This window comes from Branchiostoma floridae, chromosome 3 (assembly GCF_000003815.2).
Source record: "Branchiostoma floridae strain S238N-H82 chromosome 3, Bfl_VNyyK, whole genome shotgun sequence".
NCBI classification, from domain to species: domain Eukaryota; kingdom Metazoa; phylum Chordata; class Leptocardii; order Amphioxiformes; family Branchiostomatidae; genus Branchiostoma; species Branchiostoma floridae.
This window is the reverse complement of record NC_049981.1, coordinates 20,746,587-20,770,403: the sequence shown is the minus strand read 5'-3', so window position 1 is coordinate 20,770,403 and position 23,817 is coordinate 20,746,587. Positions and strand designations below refer to the sequence as shown.

Sequence of the window (23,817 nt, the reverse complement as noted above, 5' to 3'; positions counted from 1 at the left end):
ACCATCAGCATCTGTCTGGAGGAGCTGGACAGGTGTCTCAAGGAGACAGATGGGCAGCCCTTCTTCTTGGCAATGCTGGGAGAAAGGTGGGTACTTATAAAATCAAGCTGCTGGGGTCCACACCTACATCATGTCCTTACACCAATTTCAAAAACTACCTACCACAAAAACATAAAGACCATAGCATTTCAAAGACAAAAGATACAAAAAATGGAAGTTCTGCTGCAGTACCAATGTCACACACCAGGTGAGCCAAAATAGATTTTGACTTAATCGTCTTCAGAACCCCTATCCACATACCAAATATCATTACCGCTGTCCAAAGGTTCTAATTTCATGCTGACCACAAAAATACAACAGACAGATGACAGACACAAAACAGTGATAGACAGCCGCTCGTTCAAGTATGGCAAGTCTACTGGTTTGCACACACACCAAAAACAATACCTCAGTTTTTCAGGAGGTAACAATTATTGAACAAAGTGAGTGGAGCAGGCATTCATAACCTTATGGTCAAGTTATCTAACGTGAACTGTCGTCAGATGGAGTTCCTCTAATTGCACTAGATTTTTGGCTATGCTTTAACTGCTCGTAGTTATGCGGTGGAAAATAAGCCATGGACTGATATGTTTGTCAACAGGTAAGTAAACAGTGTACATATCATCAATACATTTGATGACAAATTGATGCCGTGTGATTGTCCGTGTTCCCAGGTACGGCTGGATCCCCTCCATCCAGGACGTCTCGGAGGAGATCAGGGAAAAGTACAGCTGGGTGGACCACCTGTCAATCACCCACATGGAGATAGTCCGAGGTGCTGTTCGCTCCAACAACCCCAACGCCGCGTTCTTCCTCAGGGATCCTGACTTCCTGAAGGACTTACCTCAGGACCAGCTCGCCAACTTTGTGGATACGGCGGAACTTAATACTCAGCAACAAAAGGTAGCTCCTAATATTAATCTTTTTGTACATATCAGAATGATAACTTAAAAAACAAGTAAATGTTTCTACTTAAAATCCGTAGCTGAGTTACAATATTTGCTAATTAACAATATCATTATAATACTAATTTTGCTATCTGTTATTGATAACATTACAATATTGTATGGCAGGTGTTTTATATGTAATGTAGTGGAGGACTAAGTGATACAAGTAGAATTCAAAGTTAACATTTTGTCTTATTTCAATATTGATGGATAGCCTCAACTCTATTGCGATATGTACCTTATAGATATAAAGATGAATATGATGTGGCTTGCGAGTAAGTCACTATAAGTGGGACGCTGTGCTTGTTATTTTGCCGCAGCACGTGAGGTCTCACAGCAAACTTCAGTATAATTACCAGAGTGTGATTTAGACAGAAGTGGCAGAAAATGTGATCAGCACACAAATTGGCTGCCAGAGGCTAAATGCACGGGATTTTCATGTGAAACCTTTGATGTGACCTTCAATTGTTTATGTGAAAGTGACTGAGAGTTTCAAGTAACAAAGTTACCAAACACAAAATGTGAGGACTTTATTCATGACAATCTAAACTGTTGATTTAGTCAGTTTGATTTTTTCATGGTGCCTTTAAACAACATTTTTGTTGGATAGCGGTCCATTTAAAGCTGTGTGAACCACTATGATTCCTTGTGGTATCACCACTTTATCAAAACTGTTAAAATGTACTTAAAACAAAATGCAAAACATTCATTTTGTGTATCCATTCAAAATGACCAGGATGAATATTGATGTGTGTTTTGAATAGATCCAAATAACATTACTACTGGCCCCTACCCAGTTTGTAGCTATTAAGATGAGAATTTTACTTAATGGCACCTCATATGAGGATGAACTGAACTGAACTGTACTTGATTGTATTTGTATATGATATTCACTTCATCTTCTTAGCAATATTTTTGCTGTGTGCAGGGAACAATGTACAGCAAATGTTACAACAGTCATGCTCAGCCAAATGTGACTGTTTCAGGAACTGAAGTCTCGTCTGAAGGCAAGGTTTCCTGACCAGGTGTTTGACTACACCAGCAGTTATGATGGAGAGGCAGGAGACAAGGTGACCATCCTTAAAATGTCCATCTCAGTATCATGACACCAAATTTTTCAGCACACATAAAAGTAGCTACCGATTTGTATAATTTACATCCAATTATGTGAATCATCACTCGAGCTATCATGACAATTTGGGTACTCCTTCTTGAGTTACTCTCCTTATCTCAGACAAAATCAGCCCTTTCAGTTGATAAAATGAAATAAAAAATGGTAGGTTGTCCTAACCTACACTACTTGAACCTACACCACACAACTTGAAAATTAGCATGTTGAAATTGTAAAGATATGTTGGACTGCAGTTCTGTACAGTAGAAAGCCACTAGAATGCCCATTGTCAAAGTCAACTTTGTTTTCCCAATCCATATACTCACTTATCAAAATATATCATGAATCCACACCTTCTTGAGTGATGCTTTCCAACACAAATGGCACCAAAAATGTAATCTTTGTCATTTCTGTCTAATTTTGTCTATTGTAACTGTTTGGTGTGGAACTCACTGACTTCTGACACTACAGTTAACATCATTATGCCAATAGTTTGCTTCCAAGATGCTCAAGTGTAACCTGATATAAATCTTTATCTGGAATTTCCTATCTTTCAGGTGCAGCTTTCGGGTCTAGAAGAATTCTGCAAGCGAGCAGTGAAGTTCCTGAAAACTGCCATTGGTAATAGATACCCCGAGTCCAGAGGAGAGCTGCCTTCAGACAGTCAAGGTGAAATATTTTGAAATCTCTTCTACATAAGGAATGACCTTTTTTTTGCTACAAAAATGTCAGACGAGGCAAGCATGTGGTGTTTTAAGACAAGCAGCGAGCAACATTGAAGAAAGATTACGATAGCAGTGTCAGTGAGGTGTAACAGTTGGAGTGTTGGGCTCCGAGAACCGATAGGTTTGGGTTCGATATTATATATATTGTACACTTGGGGTAACTTAACACAATATACCCACCAAGTCTCTCTGTCCAATCTTCAATTTTCATACCATTTGTCATGATGAGATATTATAGGTGAGATATCCAAGATACATAACGTTATATACGTAGTCTTCAGAGAACAAACTTCATGTCAGAATTTAGGGTGTTGTCAGGACTTTTGGAGTAGGCTATGACTATAGAAGTAATGAATACCTGAATGATTCCAGTGCTCAGAGCTTAATGACTGTGGATCTGTTTTCAGCCATCCTACCACACATTGCCTTCATTGAAGAAAAGGGCCGTTTCTTGACTGGTCGTGATGCGGAGATACAGAAAGTCCTGGACTTTGCCACAAGTGATATTACCAAAGCCCCACAGACGTCAGGAGAGCCTGCAGACCGTACAATGTTGGTCGTGTTGGGGGACTCTGGAACAGGGAAGTCATTCTTCATGTCCAAATGTGCAACAGAGATAAGACAGGTATGTGTATTGTTATGTTATATATCAAGTGTGCCTTTATTACATTTGCCAAGAAGGTTATGTTTTGGGCAGTTTTCTTTTTCATGTATGTGTGTGTGTATATATAGGTACATGTGTCTGTGTGCATACATACATGTCTGTGGACACCGTGCATCACTATGGCTATAGAAAGGTTTATTGTGTAATCAGTCTGACAGTTACTGTTGTATTAAGATCCCTTTTAGCAGTCTCATGCATGAGTTGTTGATGCCATTTCTGTCCACAGAAAACAGACAACTTCCTGTATCATTTTGTGGGCTGTTGCCCCGAGTCCATTGATCCTGTTAACATCCTGCAAAGGCTCTGTGGTCACATGGCTAATCAAGGTGAGGGAATTGGACTTTGCTGCTTTCACACCTATGATCATATGCCAATTATGATAGCTAGTTAGTTAGCACGATGTTTCTAACTGACTAAACAAGTCAGTTCATATCCACAGTGGGATTGTGTGGTGCAATTAATAGGGTGTCCCTTGGGTAGGATGTTAGATATAGATCCTGTGTATGTACAGGCTCTTGGAATTTAGCCCAGACAATTGTAAGCTCCTCACAGATTGTGAAGAGATAGTAGTATTACCACCCAATAACAATAGGACTACCAATTCAGTACCAAGGACAGAGCCAAAAGCTTCTGTCTCCTTTTAGGTTTTCCTTCTGAAATAATGCATCTTCTAATGCTACGTTGAGTTAATGATTAGACCATTTGTATGGTTAACTGCTTACTACCATTTCAGTTATTGTTAGCAAGACTTTTTGTACTCAGCAGCAGTTGGTGTGAAGTACATTTAGAATCATCCTCAAATGTCTCACAAGTTTTCCACCGACGTGCATTAGAACTTTATCCAAATAAAGCATCATTCTCATCTTGTGTATGACATTTGGGCCCAAGCCATTGCCTTAAAGAATTTGCTAGGTTTGACCAAGGTAGGGCATAGCTTGACAAAGCTGAATACAATGGCTTACAACTTCAGCACCAAGGACAGGGCAAAATGGAAAGTTCCTGTCTTCTTGTTATATTTCGCAGACGGTATTCTTGACGTGATTGTCCTGAAAGGTTGCACCAAACCAGAATTGATTACAAACTATATGAAGATAGCTTCTAAATTCAATCTATGCCCCCCTATTTATTTTCTAAAATCTTGACATTGTTTGTAAGTTTAAATCTTAAATCTTGATGATCCTTACCCTCATTTCCTACATGAATTACTTCATCTTTCTATGCTGATAGAGTTGGATTAAGAATATGGTCTAGGGACATTGTTTTTATTGTTTTTGCACATAACAACCAATTGCAATAAACAAACGTTGTACTACAAATGAGCAGAACCTTGAAAGCTTATATAGTTGATACATCATTGATTTGAAAAAAATCATTGATATGGCTTTAGCTAAAATAATCCATCACTTATCCTTGCAGTACCAGGGGAGGCTGTGGAGGGGATCTCCTCTATGTCATACGTCCAGCTCCAGAATCTGTTTCACCTACTCCTGGAAAAAACCTCCAACAGGGAGGACAGGCTGGTCGTCTTGATTGACGGTCTTAATCAGGTATGTTTCTTATCAAAAAGAAGAGTCTTTGTAAACCTCTTAGAAAACAACTTTGTTTTCAGTCTGTCTGAAAACAGTACCTTTTTGACAGTAACAATGCCTGTCAGTTTATTCGTACTGGCATATGTTCATATTTGGTCCAAGGTTGGTCTGGGTCCAAATCTGTTCCACAGGCCTCCAGGGAATGGTTACTGGTGATAACTGATTATCAGGAACCTGAGGATAGCATGTGGGAGTGGAGCACGTTATGTGTGAAATAGACATGGCTGTGTTCTTGCCAACAGACATTGCCTGGACATACAAACATGACAAAACCTCTCTCAAAATAACCTGCTAATAAGAAAAAGAGGAGGGTGTGATCTATCAGATACATGTAGAAACAAAATTCAGACTTTCCTGTAACGCTGATTCACCTTTATCCGAGGGTAATCTATATTCGTTGTTTGTGAGAAAAAACATATTTAGGGATATGAAGTCGACGGACGGTGGTTTCAAATCAGAACATTTTGAAAATATTGCAAATTTGAAACCACTGCCAGCAGACCTAATACTCCTAAATGTGCTGTTTTTAAAGACAACGAATAAAAGTCACCCCACGGATAAAGGTGAACTAGCGTTAACATAACTATTTCTCTGGCATTCATGATAATTAGAAACATCATATAAAAACCATACACATTTTTATCAAGTGATGTTCACTTGTACACAATATCTTAGGTATCAGACCATGGATCACCAACGTACCTTGAGTGGCTGCCAACAACTTTTCCCAGCAACCTGCGATTCATCATCAGCACAACATCAGACCCCGCTACCTTACAGAGGTTGAGAGGAAGGCAGTCTCCCCCTCATGAGCTGAAACTGCATGTTCTTGGTCAGGAAGCAAGGCAAAACATTGTCAAAACATACTTCAAGCAGTACAATAAGGTGGGTGCTTTGTGGTCGAAGTTTATACGTTTTGTCCAGCAAAAAGAAAACTGGCCTACCAAAACGAATTCTAGTCTGACTATTTTGTATTTCTCTGTTTTACCTGCCTGTTACTTAGGACAAGTGCACTGCAAATGCCAGACACTGTGTTGTATTCTATATACTGTTGGGTGCCTAATACATTGTACTTATACAACCCCTGTTGTAAACCTACAATTTTTGTCGTAAAAACTTTGTTAAATCAAAAGTGCTCCCAGGAACAGTGTAGAATGATGTGATACATTGTGGTTGTAATGGCGCAATATACCACCTTCACGACACCACACCACAGCAATTGGTTACATTACAATGAACTGTCACACCTAGCCTGTACAAATATAGTTGTAAGCCTTGTTCAAAGATGATATATACCTTTTATGTTGATGATGTCAAGTTGCCTGTGTGCTCAACCTGCAAAACTCCATTCCTGATCTACAGATCCTAGACGATGAGCAGCTGGATCTCCTGACGTCATCAGCAGGTGCAGGCAATCCTGTCTGGCTGGCCATGGCGTGTGAGGAACTCAGGGTGTTTGGAGACTTCAGCAGGGTAAGAATCAGCCTCTTCACGGATACAAGTGCTTAGGTGTCATGACCTCTTGGTGGTAGATATTTTTTTGGCAGAGAGTACTAAGTCGGGTGTGCCTAAATACCACAAACGACCGCAAACGACTCGGAAATACCACAAACGACCACAAACGACTCTAGTATGCAGTGTATATGGGTCAAAGACCTTGTGTGGCGCTCTGGAGACATTGTTTACACATTTATGAATTTAAAAAAACGCAGCAAGTCCTGCGCATTCACCAGTTATTTCAAGTTAGTCCGCCGGTTTCAAGATCGAAGCGATTCTGCGCTGTCAATGAATGCGTGCTTGCATTTGAGGATGAAAAACACTTAGTATACAAGTTTTATTACTTGACAATGATAGAATAGTGCCATGCTATAATCTATGAACCAACAGTGTCCATAGTTTTATCGTCCTGTCGTCTATGGTGCCGTGTAAGGTATCGAGAACTTCCCCATGCAAACTCCTAGCACGGACGATCCAACATGGCGCCCGAGAATCGCTTCGATCTTGAAACCGGCGGACTAACTTGAAATAACTGGTGAATACGCAGGACTTGCTGCGTTTTTTAAATTCATAAATGTGTAAACAATGTCTCCAGAGCGCCACACAAGGTCTTTGACCCAAATACACTGCATTTTAGAGTCGTTTGTGGTCGTTTGTGGTATTTCCGAGTCGTTTGTGGTCGTTTGTGGTATTTAGGCAGACCGTACTAAGTCCTATTCACAATATACCAAATATTAAGACTATCCATCCAGGCCTTTTCAAAAATACATACATACATTTTCAAACAGTCACACATATAACGTTAAATGCTAATGTTACCAAAAACATAACCTTCCTGAAGAAGGTAACGGACAAACGTGATATGTACATACTGTACTAATTAACTGCCATGTTTATCTTAATAGAACCACCAAGTGCCTACAATCACTAAAAACCATGAGGATGATATTATGCAAATGGAATTAAAACTTTACCTTTGTCTGATTTTGACAGTTGACAGAGAAGATTGACTCTCTCCCTGCCTCCCTGGAGGGCCTCATGAACATGCTGATTTCCAGGATTGTCACAGAGGATGAAACTGGGTACATTGCACAGGTAACTTACACTGTCACTTTATTTTCTAGTTATTTTGATGATTCCAACAGAGATGCACAAGGTCATCAAGGATGCCTAAGAAAAAGAATTGTTGTGTTTCTGATTATGTTTCTGAAACAAATATGTTCATGGGTAGGGATTCTCTTTTTTACTTTGTTTTTTATTTAGATTTTGGCTCATAATTTCATCTGAAAACTGGACTAGCATGTTCAGCATCACAAACACACACACACACACAAACACACACACACACACACACACACACACACATACACACACACACACACACACAAAACTACATCTCCATTTTTCATGGAGATAAAAAGTAACACAGTAAATGGCACTTTTTAGCCAGAGACTCTTTGTAACAGCTGGATCCCACTTTGCCATATAATATAATTTGAGAGAGACCTACACCACACATTAATCTACATTACTCAGGAGTAAAAGACCAAGATATCAAAGCATTCCACATCACAAAAAAACAGATGCCCCAGCAACTCCTTACATTGTACAGTCTGTGTCTATTAGCATCGTTTGATCCTTAATCCAATCATATTTATAGATGCTGTGTCTGATCGAGTGCTCCCAGCATGGTCTGCAGGAGTCAGAGCTACAGATGTTGCTTGGCGACCCTCAAATGGCCACGCCCCTCCCAGCGCTGACGTGGGGCCAGGTGCTGAGAACCCTGAAGCCTTTCCTGAGAAACACGGCGGGACATCAGAACCTCCCGCTCCTGGGCTTCTTCCACGAGTCCGTCAGCAAGGTAAAAATGATCAAGCCTCTCCACTTCATTTCCCCTGGCTAATCCATGCATTAACGGGCACTACAGGAGATACAGCAGGCCAACAGAGCCTCTTATTCTTAGCTTCTTCCACAATTCTGTCAGCAAGGTATAAATGATCAAGCCTCTCAACTTCATTACCCCTGGCTAATCCAATGTCTACATATAAACGGACACTACAGGAAATGCAGCAGAACCTCCCATCCTAAGCTTCTTCCACAGGCTGTCAGCAAGGTACAAATGATTAACCCTTCTGCCACATGACACCACAGTCATGTATTCCAGTTTCACTGTAGGATGCCGCTATCTTGGTTACCCCAAGACAAGCCAGATCCTTCCCCAAATAACCCACAATGAAAGCCTTGCTGTTTGATGGCAATCTCTGGCATACATGTTTGTTATTTTTCTGACAACTTTCCTGACGCTGAATTTCAGCGAGCTAAAATCCCCCAATAATACACAGATTGTTGCAGCTAATTTGCCTGAATATCCTAAAGTAGGTGCAATTTCATCCAGCAGCAGAATAATTGAACAAATCTGACTCTTTTTCCATCAGACTAGGCGAGCTGGCCCGCTATAATGCAGTATTAAGTGTTGTTGGTGAATTATTCATAAAGTGTAATAGGTTGTTTTGATTATATGTAGCATCATGAATTCATCATTAAGCATTGTTCACATTCAAATTCTTAGTGTAACGTAGCCTGATCAGCAACAGGAGGAGGTCTCACCCTTGCATTCTTCTGTGATTTAGTCAGCAAAAGTCATTAAGTCAAAATCATTCCAATCAAGTATCTTAATATTGTTAGCATCGAGCAAATCTACTATTAGCATCGCAGTACTGGACTTTGCAAAGACTTAAACAAGGAACCCAGCATGCTACCAGACTACCTAATGGGTCTCCTCTGTGATTCCATCAGTAAGGAAATGACATTTAAGCATCTAAACATTATTGGCCCTCGGGCTGGATCACGACGCTTAACATTCACGTCATTGTAAGCGTCGGACACCGCAGTCTCTTATGAGGAACCCAGCATGCTATTAGAAATTCATTTCATCGTCAAAGAGACCATCACTTAATATAGCATTCTTTTCCTTGGGCAATGCTAGCATATTAGTCTCACTTTATTGCAAACTCCATCTGAGATCTTCAAGCAGTGCAGTGAGTTGGCTGGTAATTCACTATTTTGTAACTTTGAAGAGGGCTGCCATCAGGCAACCAAGCAGATCACATCAAGAAAATTGGTCCCTATCCTGGCACTGAACACTATCCACATACATGTACAGTCAAACAATCTGTTCCTGGTGCTGAACAACACCATCAACACAGGTAAACTTGCCTGTCCTTGGTGCTGAACACCACACACACACACACACACACACACACACACACACACACACACACACACACACACACACACACACACACACACACACACACACACACACACACACACACACACACACACACACACATTAACATACTTGTCTTTGGTGCTGAACACCATGCACACACTGGCAAACATATCTGTCCCTGGATTTGTGAACCATCAACACACAGATAAACATACCTGTCCCTGGTGCTGAAAACCATCAACATGCAGGTAAACATGCCTGTCCTTGGTGCTGAACCCTGCTCAGACTACCACTACCTTTAGTCAGTGGTTCACTGATGAAAAGGTAATGTCTGTATCTGTCTGACCATTACTAAAATCATATCCAGTTGCTTGAGTTATTGATATTTGGAGTATGAGTAGAGAAGATATCAATCAGAATTAGCATACAACATATCATTTGTGTTGCCTTTTTCAGGTTGTACAGAAGAGTCTACTCGGCACTCAAACAGTTCAACAAAGTTACCACAAATGCCTGGCAGACTACTACAAGGATCAGTGTGCTGACCAGCAGCTGGTGGTCACAAACCTGCCCTACCATCTGCAGGAGGCAGGACTGGAAGACAGACTTGCAGACTTCTTAAAGAACAACAAGGACATCACAGAAAAGCACCGATGATCACTCAAAGTCAACCAAGAAAATATCATAATGCCAGCATAAAAGTTGCAACTCTATTTTTTATACCTTTTGATTTGTGACTTCAAGTTGATGTGGAACTCCATAATTTTCATGTAATCTGACCCCACAGAAAATCCCAAAGCTTGTATTGTTGTTGTCAATCGCATTTTTTGTTTCATAAAGAATTTGTAACAAATACAAAAGAGCATGGCTTGTTTTCATATTTTGTATTTTCTAATGGGAAAGTTATGTTTATATAATGTAAGATGTTATTGGCATGTAAATGAATATTATGTATTTTTATATGACAGAATATAAAGTCTTTGAACACAACTTACAGCATAGTCTTGAGTCTTTATTTTTCCATATTTACTACGTACTCTCTTAATTCTAGACTTCATATTATTATTGATATTATTATTATCATTAATCTAGTTTGCAACATGCTACATTTATCTGATTTTCTTGCCAATCCTTAGCAAGCAATCATTTCACACACAAACAGTAGAAATAACATGGTCATCTTAAGCCACAGAAATGTACCTGTCCTCATTTCAACTGGCGATGGTGTCAAAAAACTTTGAACAGAAGGAACAACTTCGTGTACCAAGCAGTGCTTTCGAAAACATGGATATGTTGGAAGGTAATCTCACAGCGACATCTATCTTCCGAGGTCAATACTGCAGTCTATTTTTTCGATGCAACTGGTGAGTTTTAAAAATTGCGGTGAGAATTAAATTGATAGTGTTTCTTTGGGACTATTCTGTTGAATATCTTCTACAATCATATATCTATGTATAATTACTTTTAGACAATCATACTATTGTCACAATATTATCATGCTACTGATTTGTACAATTGCAAACTTGGTGTGCTACCGCTACACCAGAAGTTTTGCACATGTGTTTTCTAAAGAGTTGGAGCTACACTGGACACAAAGATGGGCCCTGCTGCTTGTCGTGACCTTCCTCCCGCTTTGCTCACAGGAAATACACCAGTCTTTCCCTTCTGTGTCTGGTGGGTCATGGAGGGCACAAAAGTGAACCTGTAGTGATAGAAAAAATGTTATAGGAGTGAAGCTAATATGCCTAGTACATGTAGCTAACACCACAGTAGCCTGGTTGCATGGATCAGCATTAGATCTTTAAAAAAGCAACTATGCCATTTTGTTACACCATCCTTTGCAGCAAGACGTCATAAATGAACACGACTTAATGACAAAACTAGTCTGTTCCACACGACAGTTAATGTTAAATCACCTTTGTTGTGGCACGCACAAGCAGAATCATTAAAAATTCACAGAATAACCCCAATTCTTTACCTGTTGGTTGAGGGACTTAGCTGTCGTTCTCTGTCCACAGATGACGCAAACATCCTTGTTCAGTTCCTTGGATTGGATGAAGGCCTTATTCTTAGTTGCACACATTTTGCACAACACAATGGCTGCTCTGAGACCGAGCTCCTCGATGGGAATCTTGTTTGAACATCTCACCCCCTGCATATACAACGCAAGAAGTAAGCTATACAAGATTACACGCTACGCTGTGACTTCCAGCTTTCGAATTAAAGTTCCTTATGTAGATACGAGCGAACAAATGACCAACAAACTGCAAAAGTGCTGTGATCATTACAGGTCGACAATTCATGAACGTTGAAATACTACGTAACTGCAGTACTGGCAGTAATTGATAGCATGCGCTTTTGATCCATGCAACTGAAGCTGTGAGTGCCTGATCAACGTCAAAATCTCTAACCATTTCTCGGTGCTCATTGGTCACGTAATTATGGCTTATTATACTTGTCATTAACATTCCAAGGTCCATCTATGTATCATTTACATACAGACTACTTTTGAGTACAAATCCCAAAGTTGTAACATTGTTGTTTTGTCCTCCTGTACTAGACATATTTCCTGACTCAGCTTACATTGATGTACGTCTGTCTGTCCGCTGTTGTCATGTACAATGATCTTGGATCCTTCTGTAAAAACGCCACAAGTTTGCTGTTCATCCCAGTCTTCTGGAGCTGGTACGGTAGCTTCCTGGCCACCAGCTGCTGGACAGCACATTGACCCTGGTAGTAGGCTGCAAGGACGTTGTGGTAGCTTTGTCGAACTGCTGGGGTCCTGATGAGACTTTTCTGTACAACCTGTACAACGACAATATTACCAATACTGACAAAATGTCCGACTTCACAGACTTGAAATGAGACTATCTGATGAAAGTTGCCAAGTTTCTCTCTAACGCTACATTAAATCGTGCCATTAGGTTCTCCAGTTCACATCATTACATTGTAAAGTGAGTTATGTCGTTATATTAGAATATTTGTAACTTTGATGGTAGATATCGCTTTGAGACATTTATATACAGAACCTTGCTGATGGAATGATGGAAGAACCCCAGGACTGGAAGGTTCTGGTACCCGGCCGTGTTCCTCAGGAAACGTCTCAGACTCCTCAGCACCTGGCCCCAGGTCAGCGCAGGTAAGGGCGTGGCTGTCTCAGGGTCGCCTAGCAACAACTGTAACTCTGGCTCCTGCAGACCAAGCTGGGAGCACTCGATCAGGCACAGCATCTGACAAAAGAGTTAGATTGGTCGTTTAGATGGGTCGTTTGACACACACAGATGCTACAGAAAGATGCTACAAACAGATTTGTATATATCTTTAGATGCCACAACCCCCATACTGCAAATAGGCAAACATAACAAGGATTGCTTTGTTGTTATACCGATACTAATGATTAGCCCACTCCATTATGATACTATATCAAAGAATTATATTAGCCCTTATTCTTATGTTAACTAAGATGTTATGTTTTATTCTATATAACGCTATTTTGTACTTTGTGTAATAGTTGTTGCCATACATTGTACTGTGTACAATTATAGACTTTTTCTTCTTCGGTTTTCAAATCCCAGTGTAAAGACCCGAAGTGTATCCCAGTCGAAGGCTTTTATATCGTCAGAGTCAAGACTGCCTTTGGAGTTCAGGTCCAAAACCTTAAACCCCTGCAAAGATGTTTTATGACATAAATTTAACACATTCTGTATCATTACATTCAAGTGCATCTTATAACGAAGAGATTAATGACAAAAAAAGTTGAGAAACTTTAGAAATTTTTTTAATAGTAATGTTTGCATGTGGTTGACGGCGATACTTTATATTCGCAAACACGTCGTGCAAAGCTTTAGAGACACCTCTTCCGCACCACCTTTCCGGTGCATTCTGGCATCGTTTTTGCTAATCTTTACCACTCCTAAGCTTCAATATGACCAGTGACAGACTGGCTTGATTTTGAAGATGACGTCAGATTTTCCCCAATTTTGGAAACAAGATGAAAAGGAAATTATGCTAGTTTTGACACACCGAATTTCTGAAACAAGACAATTGACAGGCACCGTTAAAGATCTCAATAGATAAAAAATGGCAATGGCCGCTCTACACTGTCACTGAAACAAGACCTCTAGCTAAAGAACTATCATTTCTTTAGTCTGAGACGTGTTTTACCTTCTCAACACATCCAGTGTCGTCTTCCCTCACGACTCGGGTAATGCAGGTGTGCATCAGGCCCTCCATGGAGTCAGGCAGGGATTTGATTTTTTCAGTAAGCTGGAGAAATGTCACAAAAAGAAATGTCTGACAAAGAACGACTATTCAAATTCAACTTATGATAAGTAAAAACATTACCATCAGCGCTCTTTAGGTTATAGGGAACACTGAATAAGCTCGTTCACATTTCCTACCACGCATGCGCGTCGACAGGAATTGTGGATAATATGTCAAAGGTGAAGGCCCTGAGACAGAAACAAAACATGTCTGGACATTGTTGTGCAACTCGGGACAATGGTTGAGAGGACAGTTTACAAGACAGGGGCTTTCACCTTTGACATATTACCCACAATTCCTGACACCGCGCATGTGTACTGTAAATTGTGAATGAGCTTATATTTAACCAGTATTTCCCTATGACCAGTGACCGTAAATGCTTAACACTTCTTACCCTGCTGAAGTCTCCAAACACCCTGAGTTCCTCACACGCCATGGCCAGCCAGACAGGATTGCCTGCACCTGCTGATGACGTCAGGAGATCCAGCTGCTCATCGTCTAGAATCTGAGGAAAATAGCGTTTGCGTAGTTAGCATGTATAAAAGGTGAATTATGTAAACCTTTGCAACTGCAAAGCTTTGTGAACATTGTAATCCCCTCCCCTTTCTCTTCGTAGGCAAGAATTCTGGTTGTCGATGTAATCCAATTTGACCATTGTGGCACCTGATATAAAGATCTGATAAGACCAAACAACCGTTTCCTGTCATGGGTCATGTCTGTCTATTCTCTGATATCATCCTCCCCTCTTTCTGCTCTTTCTGCCACCCTGGACAGTACCTAATGCACATGGTTTTGGCTAGTCCGAATGACCGTGACAAGGGGCCATGCCACTTCAGTCTCCTACTCCTTGGTGTGGTAAGGTCTTCATACTGTCGATTTTCTAATTATGAAGTGAAAAACCTTATTGTATTCCTTGAAATATGTCGTCGCAATGTTGCGTCTTGCTTGCTGGTCGAGATCAAGCAGCTTCATTTCGCATGGAGGTGGTTGTCGTTCTCTCAGTTTCCGCAAGGTGGCAGGATCTATGCTTGTGCTGACGATGCATCTGACGTTGCCTGGCAACTCTGGCGGCAGCCATTCGAGGTGAGATGGCGTCTTGCTGTCTGATATCTAAATGGTGAAAAAATATAATAGATACTCCTATGACGATCTGATATAAAATAACAATTTGGCACCAGGTGCGGTGTCAAATGACCGAGCTAGTGGGCACGAGATCAAGAGGTCAAGGGTTCGATTCCTGGATTTGGAAAGGCACTTAACACCCAGATATGAAGATGGGTAACGTTATGTGAATTTGGTTAGGCAGGCAAAAGTGGTGGAAGGAGAGGGATGGAATCCATTACCAGTAACCTAGACGTAGAGGATTGGCAGCCCATCGTCCCTGCGGCCTAAAGGGAGCTATTTGACTTCAAAAGAGCTATCTATCTATATACTTTTACTTGCAAGCAAGATCATACAATAGAAAAAAAGCTGTGGTTGACATGTTCAAGGTAGAATTTACATCACGTTGGTACAGTACAGACTGGAGTTGCATATAGTCAGGATACTTGCATGGTTAATCGCGTCGATCAAAATAACGAGTCTGCTCTCGTTCAGGGGGCATTTGTTCAGATAATTCGACGGTTTTCTCTGCAACTTGAGGCGTTTGAAGTCACCAAACTCTCCCGCGATGTCACCTATAGCACGATGAAAAGACGTGATTCATATGTAAATTAGGCACCAACCCTCTCTCGACCGGGACGGGGGGCGATATCGACTTCTACCAACCTTTGACCCATTGCTGACGTCACAGTGTTTTAGTCGAACATTGAAGAAGAAAACTGAATGAAATGCCCAATGGATCCAATTTCTCAGTTGGTGAACACTTTTCATCTCATAATGCGTTTTACCAACTCAGATGATCTTGCAAGCCAGCAGTTTCATGGATTTGAGAGTTGCATCTAGATAGATATGCATGGTAGACATGAATTTCATACAAGATCGTACAAACAAGGTGCAAGATTTTGTTATGCAGACGCCTTTTTAAACTACGGTGTTAGAAAAAATGTGATAGTAGGATAACATTGTGGTGGGATTGCGTGAAACGTTTGAAAATATTAGAGGAATGTAACGTCCGATTCTCACATTGCTCGATTTCCATATGTCCACGCAGGCGCAGAAGGATGTTATTAACATCGAGCGACTCTGGACAGCAACCAACAAAATGGTAGAGAAAATTCTTCGTTTTCTGTCAACAGAACATCGACATGTCGCATGAATACCGGTTAACAACAATATACTACATACATGAAGAAGGGGTGAGAAAGGTTGATCGTAAGAGGAAATGAACGTTAGTTACAGTATCATTTTCTGCCAGGTCCGTCAGAGTTTTCTCCAACAATGTTGTTTTTTTCTTCATTTCGGCGCATGCGGCCGTAATACACTGTATTGAATTTAAACTGCATGTGCGCATGCATGGTCAGGTATTTTACGTTACACCTGGCCTGCAGTGACAACTGCCTCGCATGTGTGCACTTTATTTGTTGCCAGAGAAAAACTTTTATCACTTTACACCAATATAAAGCTTAGTAATCTCCATTTCCTCACCACAATCTGGCCGAAAATGCTAACTTCTTCAAAAGCATTTACTTCAGAACTGCCTCCTCTTACTAGCTCCTGAAGAGAGAACTGACCTTCCTTATCTCCATCGCACATCGCGCCATGAACAGTGACTTCCCTGTGCCAGACTCTCCAAGTACCACCATCAGGCTCCGGTCACGTGACACGGGCTCAAGACTCGCGCCGAACAGCACAGGTCGTTCGTCAACATCCGGGATCTCGCCGGAAACGTCCGACTGGTCATTCACCTTACAGACATCTTGATAAGGTTCGCTGGCCCAATGGGACAGGGCAAACTTCACGACCCTCTGCATCTCCGCATCGCGACCTGTCAGGAAACGCCCTTTCTGTTCCATGAAGGTTGTGTGTGGCAGGGCAGCTTTAGGGATAGTGCAAAAACACACGCAATGTTACATGTAAGAGATACATTTAGCAGAATCAAGGACTTCACTTTTTCTACCTACAAAAAAAATAGTTTTTTGTTTGTTTTTGTTTTTGATGATTATGAGTTAGTTTGTCTGTAATCTGTCTGTCTGTCTGATATGTCTGTTTAGCTGTGTTTGGGCCGGTTTTGCAGCAATAACTTTTAAGTTAAAAGAATCTACAGATGGATTGTGATGATATTTTGTACGTGGGTAGATTGGGAAGGCAAATGTCCATGTTGATTTTTGGCCTCCTGGTGGATTTCCTTGGTACGTACTGCGGTTTTGTATCCTTTGACATGCTGTTGATTTTGCTTGCTTGTGGTAGGTAGTATTGTTTAAATCCGAGACAGATGGATGCCAACACACAAAAAGGTAGCACTTAATGTCAGGAAGAAGTGGTCTATCTCCGAGCCCCTTGCAGATTGTTTCAGTTAAGGTTGTGAAATTATTCAATTAAAATATAACGTTATCCACACGAGGCAACAATGTCCATTTCTTTTCTTCATATTTTGCAAAAGTTCTGAAAATCATGGTAACGTTACCTTGGTCACGAACTGACATGTTTCCCCTGGATTCTGGATATCTTCTGCCAATCGCAGTCTTTAGAATCTTCACCGCTTGCTTGCAAAATTTTCCTAGTCCAGATAAATGAACCTGTAAGAAAGATCTTCACTTGAATAAGGACTCATGAGAATGTGTAAATAGCATTGTGGTAATAGTTTCATTTCACATTTTAGAGGAACGTCGACTTTAAAAGCAGCTGTGATCCTCGAGATCTGCTTTAAGATTCCCCCTATCGGTTTGTGGCACACTAAGACGTTTTCCTTGAGCAAGCCGTAGATTGATGCTTGATGAATGTCTCACCTCCGACTCTGTAACATTGCCGACTTTACACTTGTAACTGTACACCTGGCTGCGAAACTTCGTTCTCAAGTAAGACTTGAGCTCCTAAAAGTTACAGAATGAAGAAAGCAGTTACGTCGATGAAGGTTAGACATGTCATGCATGTAACAAGATACGTCATTTCGGGTGGTGACGTAAAGCTGGGGGCCCCGTTAATAAGCCCCAAACGTCAAATCAATGTAAATTCAAAAGAACCCAACACCCTTTTCGAGAAGAGTATGGGTGGCCGGATGCTTGCCTAAACCACGCGAGATGTAGCGAAGCCGCGTTGCACTACTAGCTAACGAAAGAGCACCATGCTTTGTCTCCCATCTGAGAGTTGACCGTTTTATCTTTACCTTTACTTGGAGATTTTCATTTTTGATACCTTAAAACAAGGAATGATGATCACAAACGTTTTACTTTTAAATCTTTCAGTATTGAAATATTTAGTATCCAAATTGTCTTTATGTCTTAAACGTGTTTCAAGGGCCTACAAAGCACAAACTGTTAGATGCTCGTTGCTAACCTTTTGTTGCTGAGTATTAAGTTCTGCTGTGTCCACAAAGTTGGCGAGCTGGTCCTGAGGTAAGTCCTTCAGGAAGTCAGGATCCCTGAGGAAGAACGCGGCGTTGGGGTTGTTGGAGCGAACAGCACCTCGGACTATCTCCATGTGGGTGATTGACAGGTGGTCCACCCAGCTGTACTTTTCCCTGATCTCCTCCGAGACGTCCTGGATGGAGGGGATCCAGCCGTACCTGGGAACAAGGACAATCACAAGGCATCAATTTGTCATCAATTCTTTATTTATTTTCACCGTACTGTATATATAACGATAATTCTTTTGTTGAAAAACACCGTATCATATGATTGCGTACCCACCTTTCTCCCAGCATGGCCAAGAAGAAGGGCTGCCCATCTGTCTCCTTGAGACACCTGTCCAGCTCCTCCAGACAGATGCTGATGGTTGTTTGTGAGGTGGAGTCCTTGGGGACCCCCCACCTCAGGTCACATTCCACCAGGTGTAGCTGGCGACCCTTACACCACTCGTGCAATTCAGGAAACACCTGGAAGGTGGCACCACACAACAATTGATCAAGCCACTTACTGATAACGTTATCACATAGGTGCTTTTTATGGCTGAAAGCGTATTTGGTTTCTTTAATCAGTCCTAAACTTGCAGTTCTCTGTTGCGTGAACATCGCTAGTCATCCTTTATTTCTACAATTTAAGAAGCACCAAAACTGCTTTGCTTTGAACTGGTTTATTGCTTTCATGCCTATTTTCAGCCAATTGAAGATGTATTCAACTCATTTGAGAGAACAGGAAAGATACTAGTAGTGTTACCTTTTTGACCAGTGCTTCCCGTTCCGAGTGGAAGTCTGCAAATGTGGACGATACGAAGACTCGCACTACTTGCCAGCCGGCTTGTACTTGACTAGGCACCTCTCCCTGTTCTCCCGGGCAGGTCCTACATTGTTCTTCTATCTCTTCCCAACATGTTCTGACCGTTCGCTCTACATCTAGGATCTCTTCATCGAGCGCCCCCTTACGACACTTTGCAGAACAGCGTTTTGTGAAACCATGATGATCGGATGTAGGCCAAGACTTACTGTCTTCGATCGGCAGTCCAGATAAGGGTTCAAGACCCACAGCTGTACATAAAATACAAGGACGCACATATGTGGTATCACTTTTCCATTAAAAAATGGCAGATATTGCTACATTATTATGATTAGGAGAAAATAACAGCTATGATGACATGCGGACGACAGCGATATCATTAAAGATTGAATTGATTGAATTTCTTCATTCTGTGATGCCTACTTTTGAAACGGATATACAAACATGTATTACTAACCTTCTACAGTGTCGAACGTGTCATCTCCGCCATCTTGCTTAGGAGTAACCTTCTGCTGAAGGTCGCAGGTTCCAGGGTCTCTAGCCGGATGGCTTACCGTGACCTTGGACTGGCAACACCCCATCTAACAGCTGTTCCAGTGCGTATAAGATGAGACTCTGGGAACATTTGTCCTGTCCTAGTCACAAAGATGTCCCTGTGGCTTTATTGGTATCAGCGTCACAAATGAGCTCCTGGTTTGTCGGTAACTGTGAGACCCCGCCTCTAACCCTGGGAACACCTTGGTTGGAACTGATTCGTCTATCGGAAGGGACGTAAAAGAGGGGTCCCGTGTTCGAGGAATTGTCCTCGAGCGCGTACCTTCTGTCTGTACTACAAGGTGAATATGTATGTACGCAGTGTGTGGCTGATCTCTGACTCACGCCAAAGCACTTGCGCATGGATGAAAAGCGAGTCCTCAATCTTTATTTGGGGCCTATAAATATGCAAATTGGTACACCGGGGATGTACAGATCGATGTTAACAAGGTATAGAAGTAACCTGTAGGGAAAGGAACAGTGTAAGTACCTAAATTATACAAGTTAAGTTAGATTACACGTAGCTCGACGTTGATTCAAAGAGTCGATAGTTGATAGTATCTATCAAATTTATTATATATATATATATATATATATATATATATATAGTGAACCTGCTATTTGTACATTTGACTTCTATTGTGCATCGAGGTCTACTAGGAACAGATGAAGTGGTCTAAGCTATGCTACATGTTTATATGAAATTGCTACGAATAAGGAATTGAAATGTTTCTTGATTGCCGGAGTACGGACATCTCATACCTCCATTGAATGTTTAGAGCCTTTGTGGATTCATTGTTTTGTCTCACGGATCTTTATGCAAATAATGCTGTAATTAAAGATGGTCTTTCCAACCAACATTAACATATTGTCTTGTACAAGTCATTTTCTTTGTCAGATTTCCATGTTTACCTTTCATCGTAAATTAAAGTATGCAAATGACGTGCATTTACATAATCTATGCGTAGGGATATACACCTTTGCCTTACTTACACGTGTCACTTACTTAAACATGTATGTGATTCCCACCCGTTGGCACCAAAGAATATGTACATTCCATATGATTTAGCATCTGTTGATGTTCCACTTGTCATATATTACATTCGTTATGTGCATGATTTCAAGTCCTATAAGGCTACAGCAAGCATATTTTATGGATATTTCGGCTGTACTTGAAACAAAATCCCCTCCAGAGATGATGAACATTAACTGTGGCCTTGTGGAGAACACTAGAATCGAAGATTTTCATCTATAATTATGCAAAGCAAGATCTTATTTAAAAAATTTCAATTTCATCGTGTGTATCTCTATCAAGGCTACCATCGAGCCGAATATCATAGAAATTCGCCTTTCTTTTCTTTGTTCAGTTATCCTTCATGAAATATCATAGCAAAATAAAAAACGCCCCTGCAGTTCCAGAGCAGGATGCTAGGGGGTCGAATTTACATCACTTCTTCCTTACATCAAAAGCTTTCTGTCACCAAACAAATCGTCAAAGACAAAAGACACAAACGGAATATGCTGCACTACCAAGATCACCCCTATCTACATACTAAATATCATCGTAATATATCTTTGGACTGTTTTGGATTTAGCATAAACGCTTAGGTCGCAATTGAATACTTAAAGAACTGAACGCACGTTCTGAATTCTCTCTGAGAAGAAAGGATAAGAAGGATGCAGAATATTCAATTCGTCTGTTTCGAGTGAAAAAAATTCATATGATTGCTTTTTTTCAAGGTTCTTTACTTGTTTTATGTACAGCTAGCAATAATCGTTTCTGTAGAAAAGCAAAATGGTATTTAGGTCATTACGTCAAACGATAACGAATAGGAATATACATGTACAGGTTGTCTCATTTAAGGTTCCTGCCTTTCAGTGGGCCGGACTGCAAACGTGCTGGTGGACCGTGGGGCAGACAGAGAAGAGCCGAACTTGAGGACGACAGTTTCCAGAAGGGTCACTGAGTTCACCAACTATCTGATGTAGAAGAGGCTACTATTGCGCAAATCATACTGGACTTCGGCAAATGGACAATGAAAATGGCAAGACTATCTATTTTTCATTGACACTTACATAGTTTCTTGACTACGTCGCTGTATGTGATTTTCTGATATGAAAAACTAAAATGACGACTTTAGGGTGTGAAAATTTGATCACTGTATTAGTGCTTTTAGTGACATGGAATAGATCAAGTTGCACAGCTGTTCAATCAAACCTGGATTGTTGTGATCTGAATCCCTTTGCATCAATACTGACGTGTTGGAAAAACTGTAATTTCAACAACATCCCCGCACCATTGGCATTGCCGACGAATCTGCAATACTTGCTTATACGGCAGCAGGACATCAGGAAAATCAAAGCCGGAGATTTTCCCCGTCATGAGATTTTGGAGAGTCTGTACATCTGGGACAGCAATGTGGTGGAGCTAGATCGAGGGGCCTTTGCAAGCTTGCCGTCCTTAAAATTACTGAATCTTCGTCGGAACAAAATTAGGCAACTGAAGCCGGAAACATTTAAGGGCCTGGCTTCGCTTATCACTTTGGAATTAGAGGATAACGAGATACATCAAATCGACAGCAAAGCATTTGTCGGGCTCTTCAGACTAGGGTTCCTGACGCTAAATAATAACTGTCTTTCTGGCATTCCTCGAGAAATTTGGTCATTTGATGACATTGAACTCTTGCTGTCTGATAACCCTATCACATGGATCACAGACGTTGAGGAACTACGCCGTATATCTACTACTGTAAGTCTGAGTCTAAGAAGCAGTCACCTGCAGTGCGATTGCAAGCTGAGAGAAGTCAAGAGCTGGCTTCTCGAAAATAATCATCTGAGGTGGTACATTTGGTGCATGGTCGGTGATACTAGAAAACAAATAAAGGATGTAGATTGGAAGGATCTCAGATGTGCCTCACCTAATGTGTCCATCTCCTTAGACAATGGGACTGCTACAGGTAAGATTTCTCTCACCTGCCGGACAGACTGTCGGGAAGGTCTGGCGTTCGTGTGGGTTACGCCAAGTGGTGACTACAAACCACCGAGCTACCAGTACTCCAACAACTACACGCATGTGAGCAGATCGTCTTGCAAAGGCTCTCCCGTCACTAGCTGGGAATCAAGGAGAATGTGCTACTCCGTGTTAAACATCCCCTCTGTTGGTAACGACACAAAGGGCACGTACACATGTCAGGTGACAGCTGACCATACAGACAATGCAAGCGCATCAGCAGTGCTCCTTCTCAGTAATGACACTGAGAACACCACCAGAGTGCACATGCCGGAGCTCCAGACGACAGTGACGATCGTCACACTGCCAGCAGGGGATAAGGCTGTCGTCGACAAGGAGAAGAAAAATCGCCCAAAGTTTGAACTGTCTGCTGCCCAGCTTATACTTGTAGGGCTGGGATCTTTCTGTGGATGTTCCATTATTATCGGCGTGATCGCTGCTTGTGTGAGCAGGTTTCAAGTGGACGGGGCCAACGGACAGAGGGACGCTGGAGACGGACACCACGGTACCAGTGGCCGGTCCTCTGACTCGGATGGTGCTGAGAACGCACAATACGAGAACGATGACCAGTTTTCGGACACTGTAGGTGCCGCCGGTGGTCACTACGAGAACGATGGCCAGTTTTCGGACACTGTAGGTGCCGCCGGTGGTCACTACGAGAACGATGACCAGTTTTCAGACACTGAAGGAGCCACCGGTGGTCACTATGAGAACGATGACCAGTTGTCAGACACTGAAGGAGCCACCGGTGGTCACTACGAAAACGATGACCAGTTTTCAGACACTGAAGGAGCCACCGGTGGTCACTATGAGAACGATGACCAGTTTTCAGACACTGAAGGAGCCACCGGTGGTCACTACGAGAACGATGACCAGTTGTCAGACACTGAAGGAGCC

General features: G+C 41.5%; 2 protein-coding genes across 2 annotated transcripts; one reads left to right on the top strand and one right to left on the bottom strand.

The window, feature by feature from the left end:
* The first annotated feature begins 7 nt into the window (after nt 1-7).
* LOC118411587 (TPR repeat-containing protein DDB_G0287407-like) lies at nt 8-10,794 on the top strand. Its single transcript, XM_035814011.1, has 12 exons — nt 8-86; nt 714-942; nt 1,973-2,056; nt 2,655-2,766; nt 3,230-3,447; nt 3,713-3,812; nt 4,903-5,033; nt 5,751-5,960; nt 6,438-6,548; nt 7,566-7,667; nt 8,233-8,433; nt 10,261-10,794. Exons 1-12 carry the CDS (start codon nt 73-75, stop codon nt 10,459-10,461), a joined length of 1,713 nt encoding a protein of 570 aa, XP_035669904.1. The 5' UTR covers nt 8-72; the 3' UTR covers nt 10,462-10,794.
* LOC118411586 (TPR repeat-containing protein DDB_G0287407-like) lies at nt 10,770-20,213 on the bottom strand. The gene is made up of 16 exons (XM_035814010.1): nt 19,834-20,213; nt 19,320-19,627; nt 18,855-19,039; nt 18,502-18,730; nt 17,955-18,038; nt 17,633-17,744; nt 16,740-17,044; nt 16,192-16,294; nt 15,619-15,743; nt 14,968-15,177; nt 14,462-14,572; nt 13,969-14,070; nt 12,834-13,034; nt 12,388-12,609; nt 11,783-11,956; nt 10,770-11,506 (listed from the first exon to the last, which is right to left on the bottom strand). The coding sequence occupies exons 1-16, from the start codon at nt 19,955-19,957 to the stop codon at nt 11,342-11,344; spliced, it is 2,760 nt and encodes a 919-aa protein (XP_035669903.1). The 5' UTR covers nt 19,958-20,213; the 3' UTR covers nt 10,770-11,341.
* Nucleotides 20,214-23,817: the final 3,604 nt, after the last annotated feature.

Coding starts and splice junctions, on each gene's coding strand:
- LOC118411587 (XM_035814011.1), top strand. Junction 2,057..2,654: donor ATGGAGAGGCAGGAGACAAG/GTGACCATCCTT, acceptor CCTATCTTTCAG/GTGCAGCTTTCGGGTCTAGA. Junction 2,767..3,229: donor GCTGCCTTCAGACAGTCAAG/GTGAAATATTTT, acceptor ATCTGTTTTCAG/CCATCCTACCACACATTGCC.
- LOC118411586 (XM_035814010.1), bottom strand. CDS start 19,957: ATGGGGTGTTGCCAGTCCAAGGTCACGGTAAGCCATCCGGCTAGAGAC. Junction 18,731..18,854: donor TTGGCCATGCTGGGAGAAAG/GTGGGTACGCAA, acceptor CCTTGTTCCCAG/GTACGGCTGGATCCCCTCCA. Junction 17,745..17,954: donor GCAATGTTACAGAGTCGGAG/GTGAGACATTCA, acceptor TCTTTCTTACAG/GTTCATTTATCTGGACTAGG.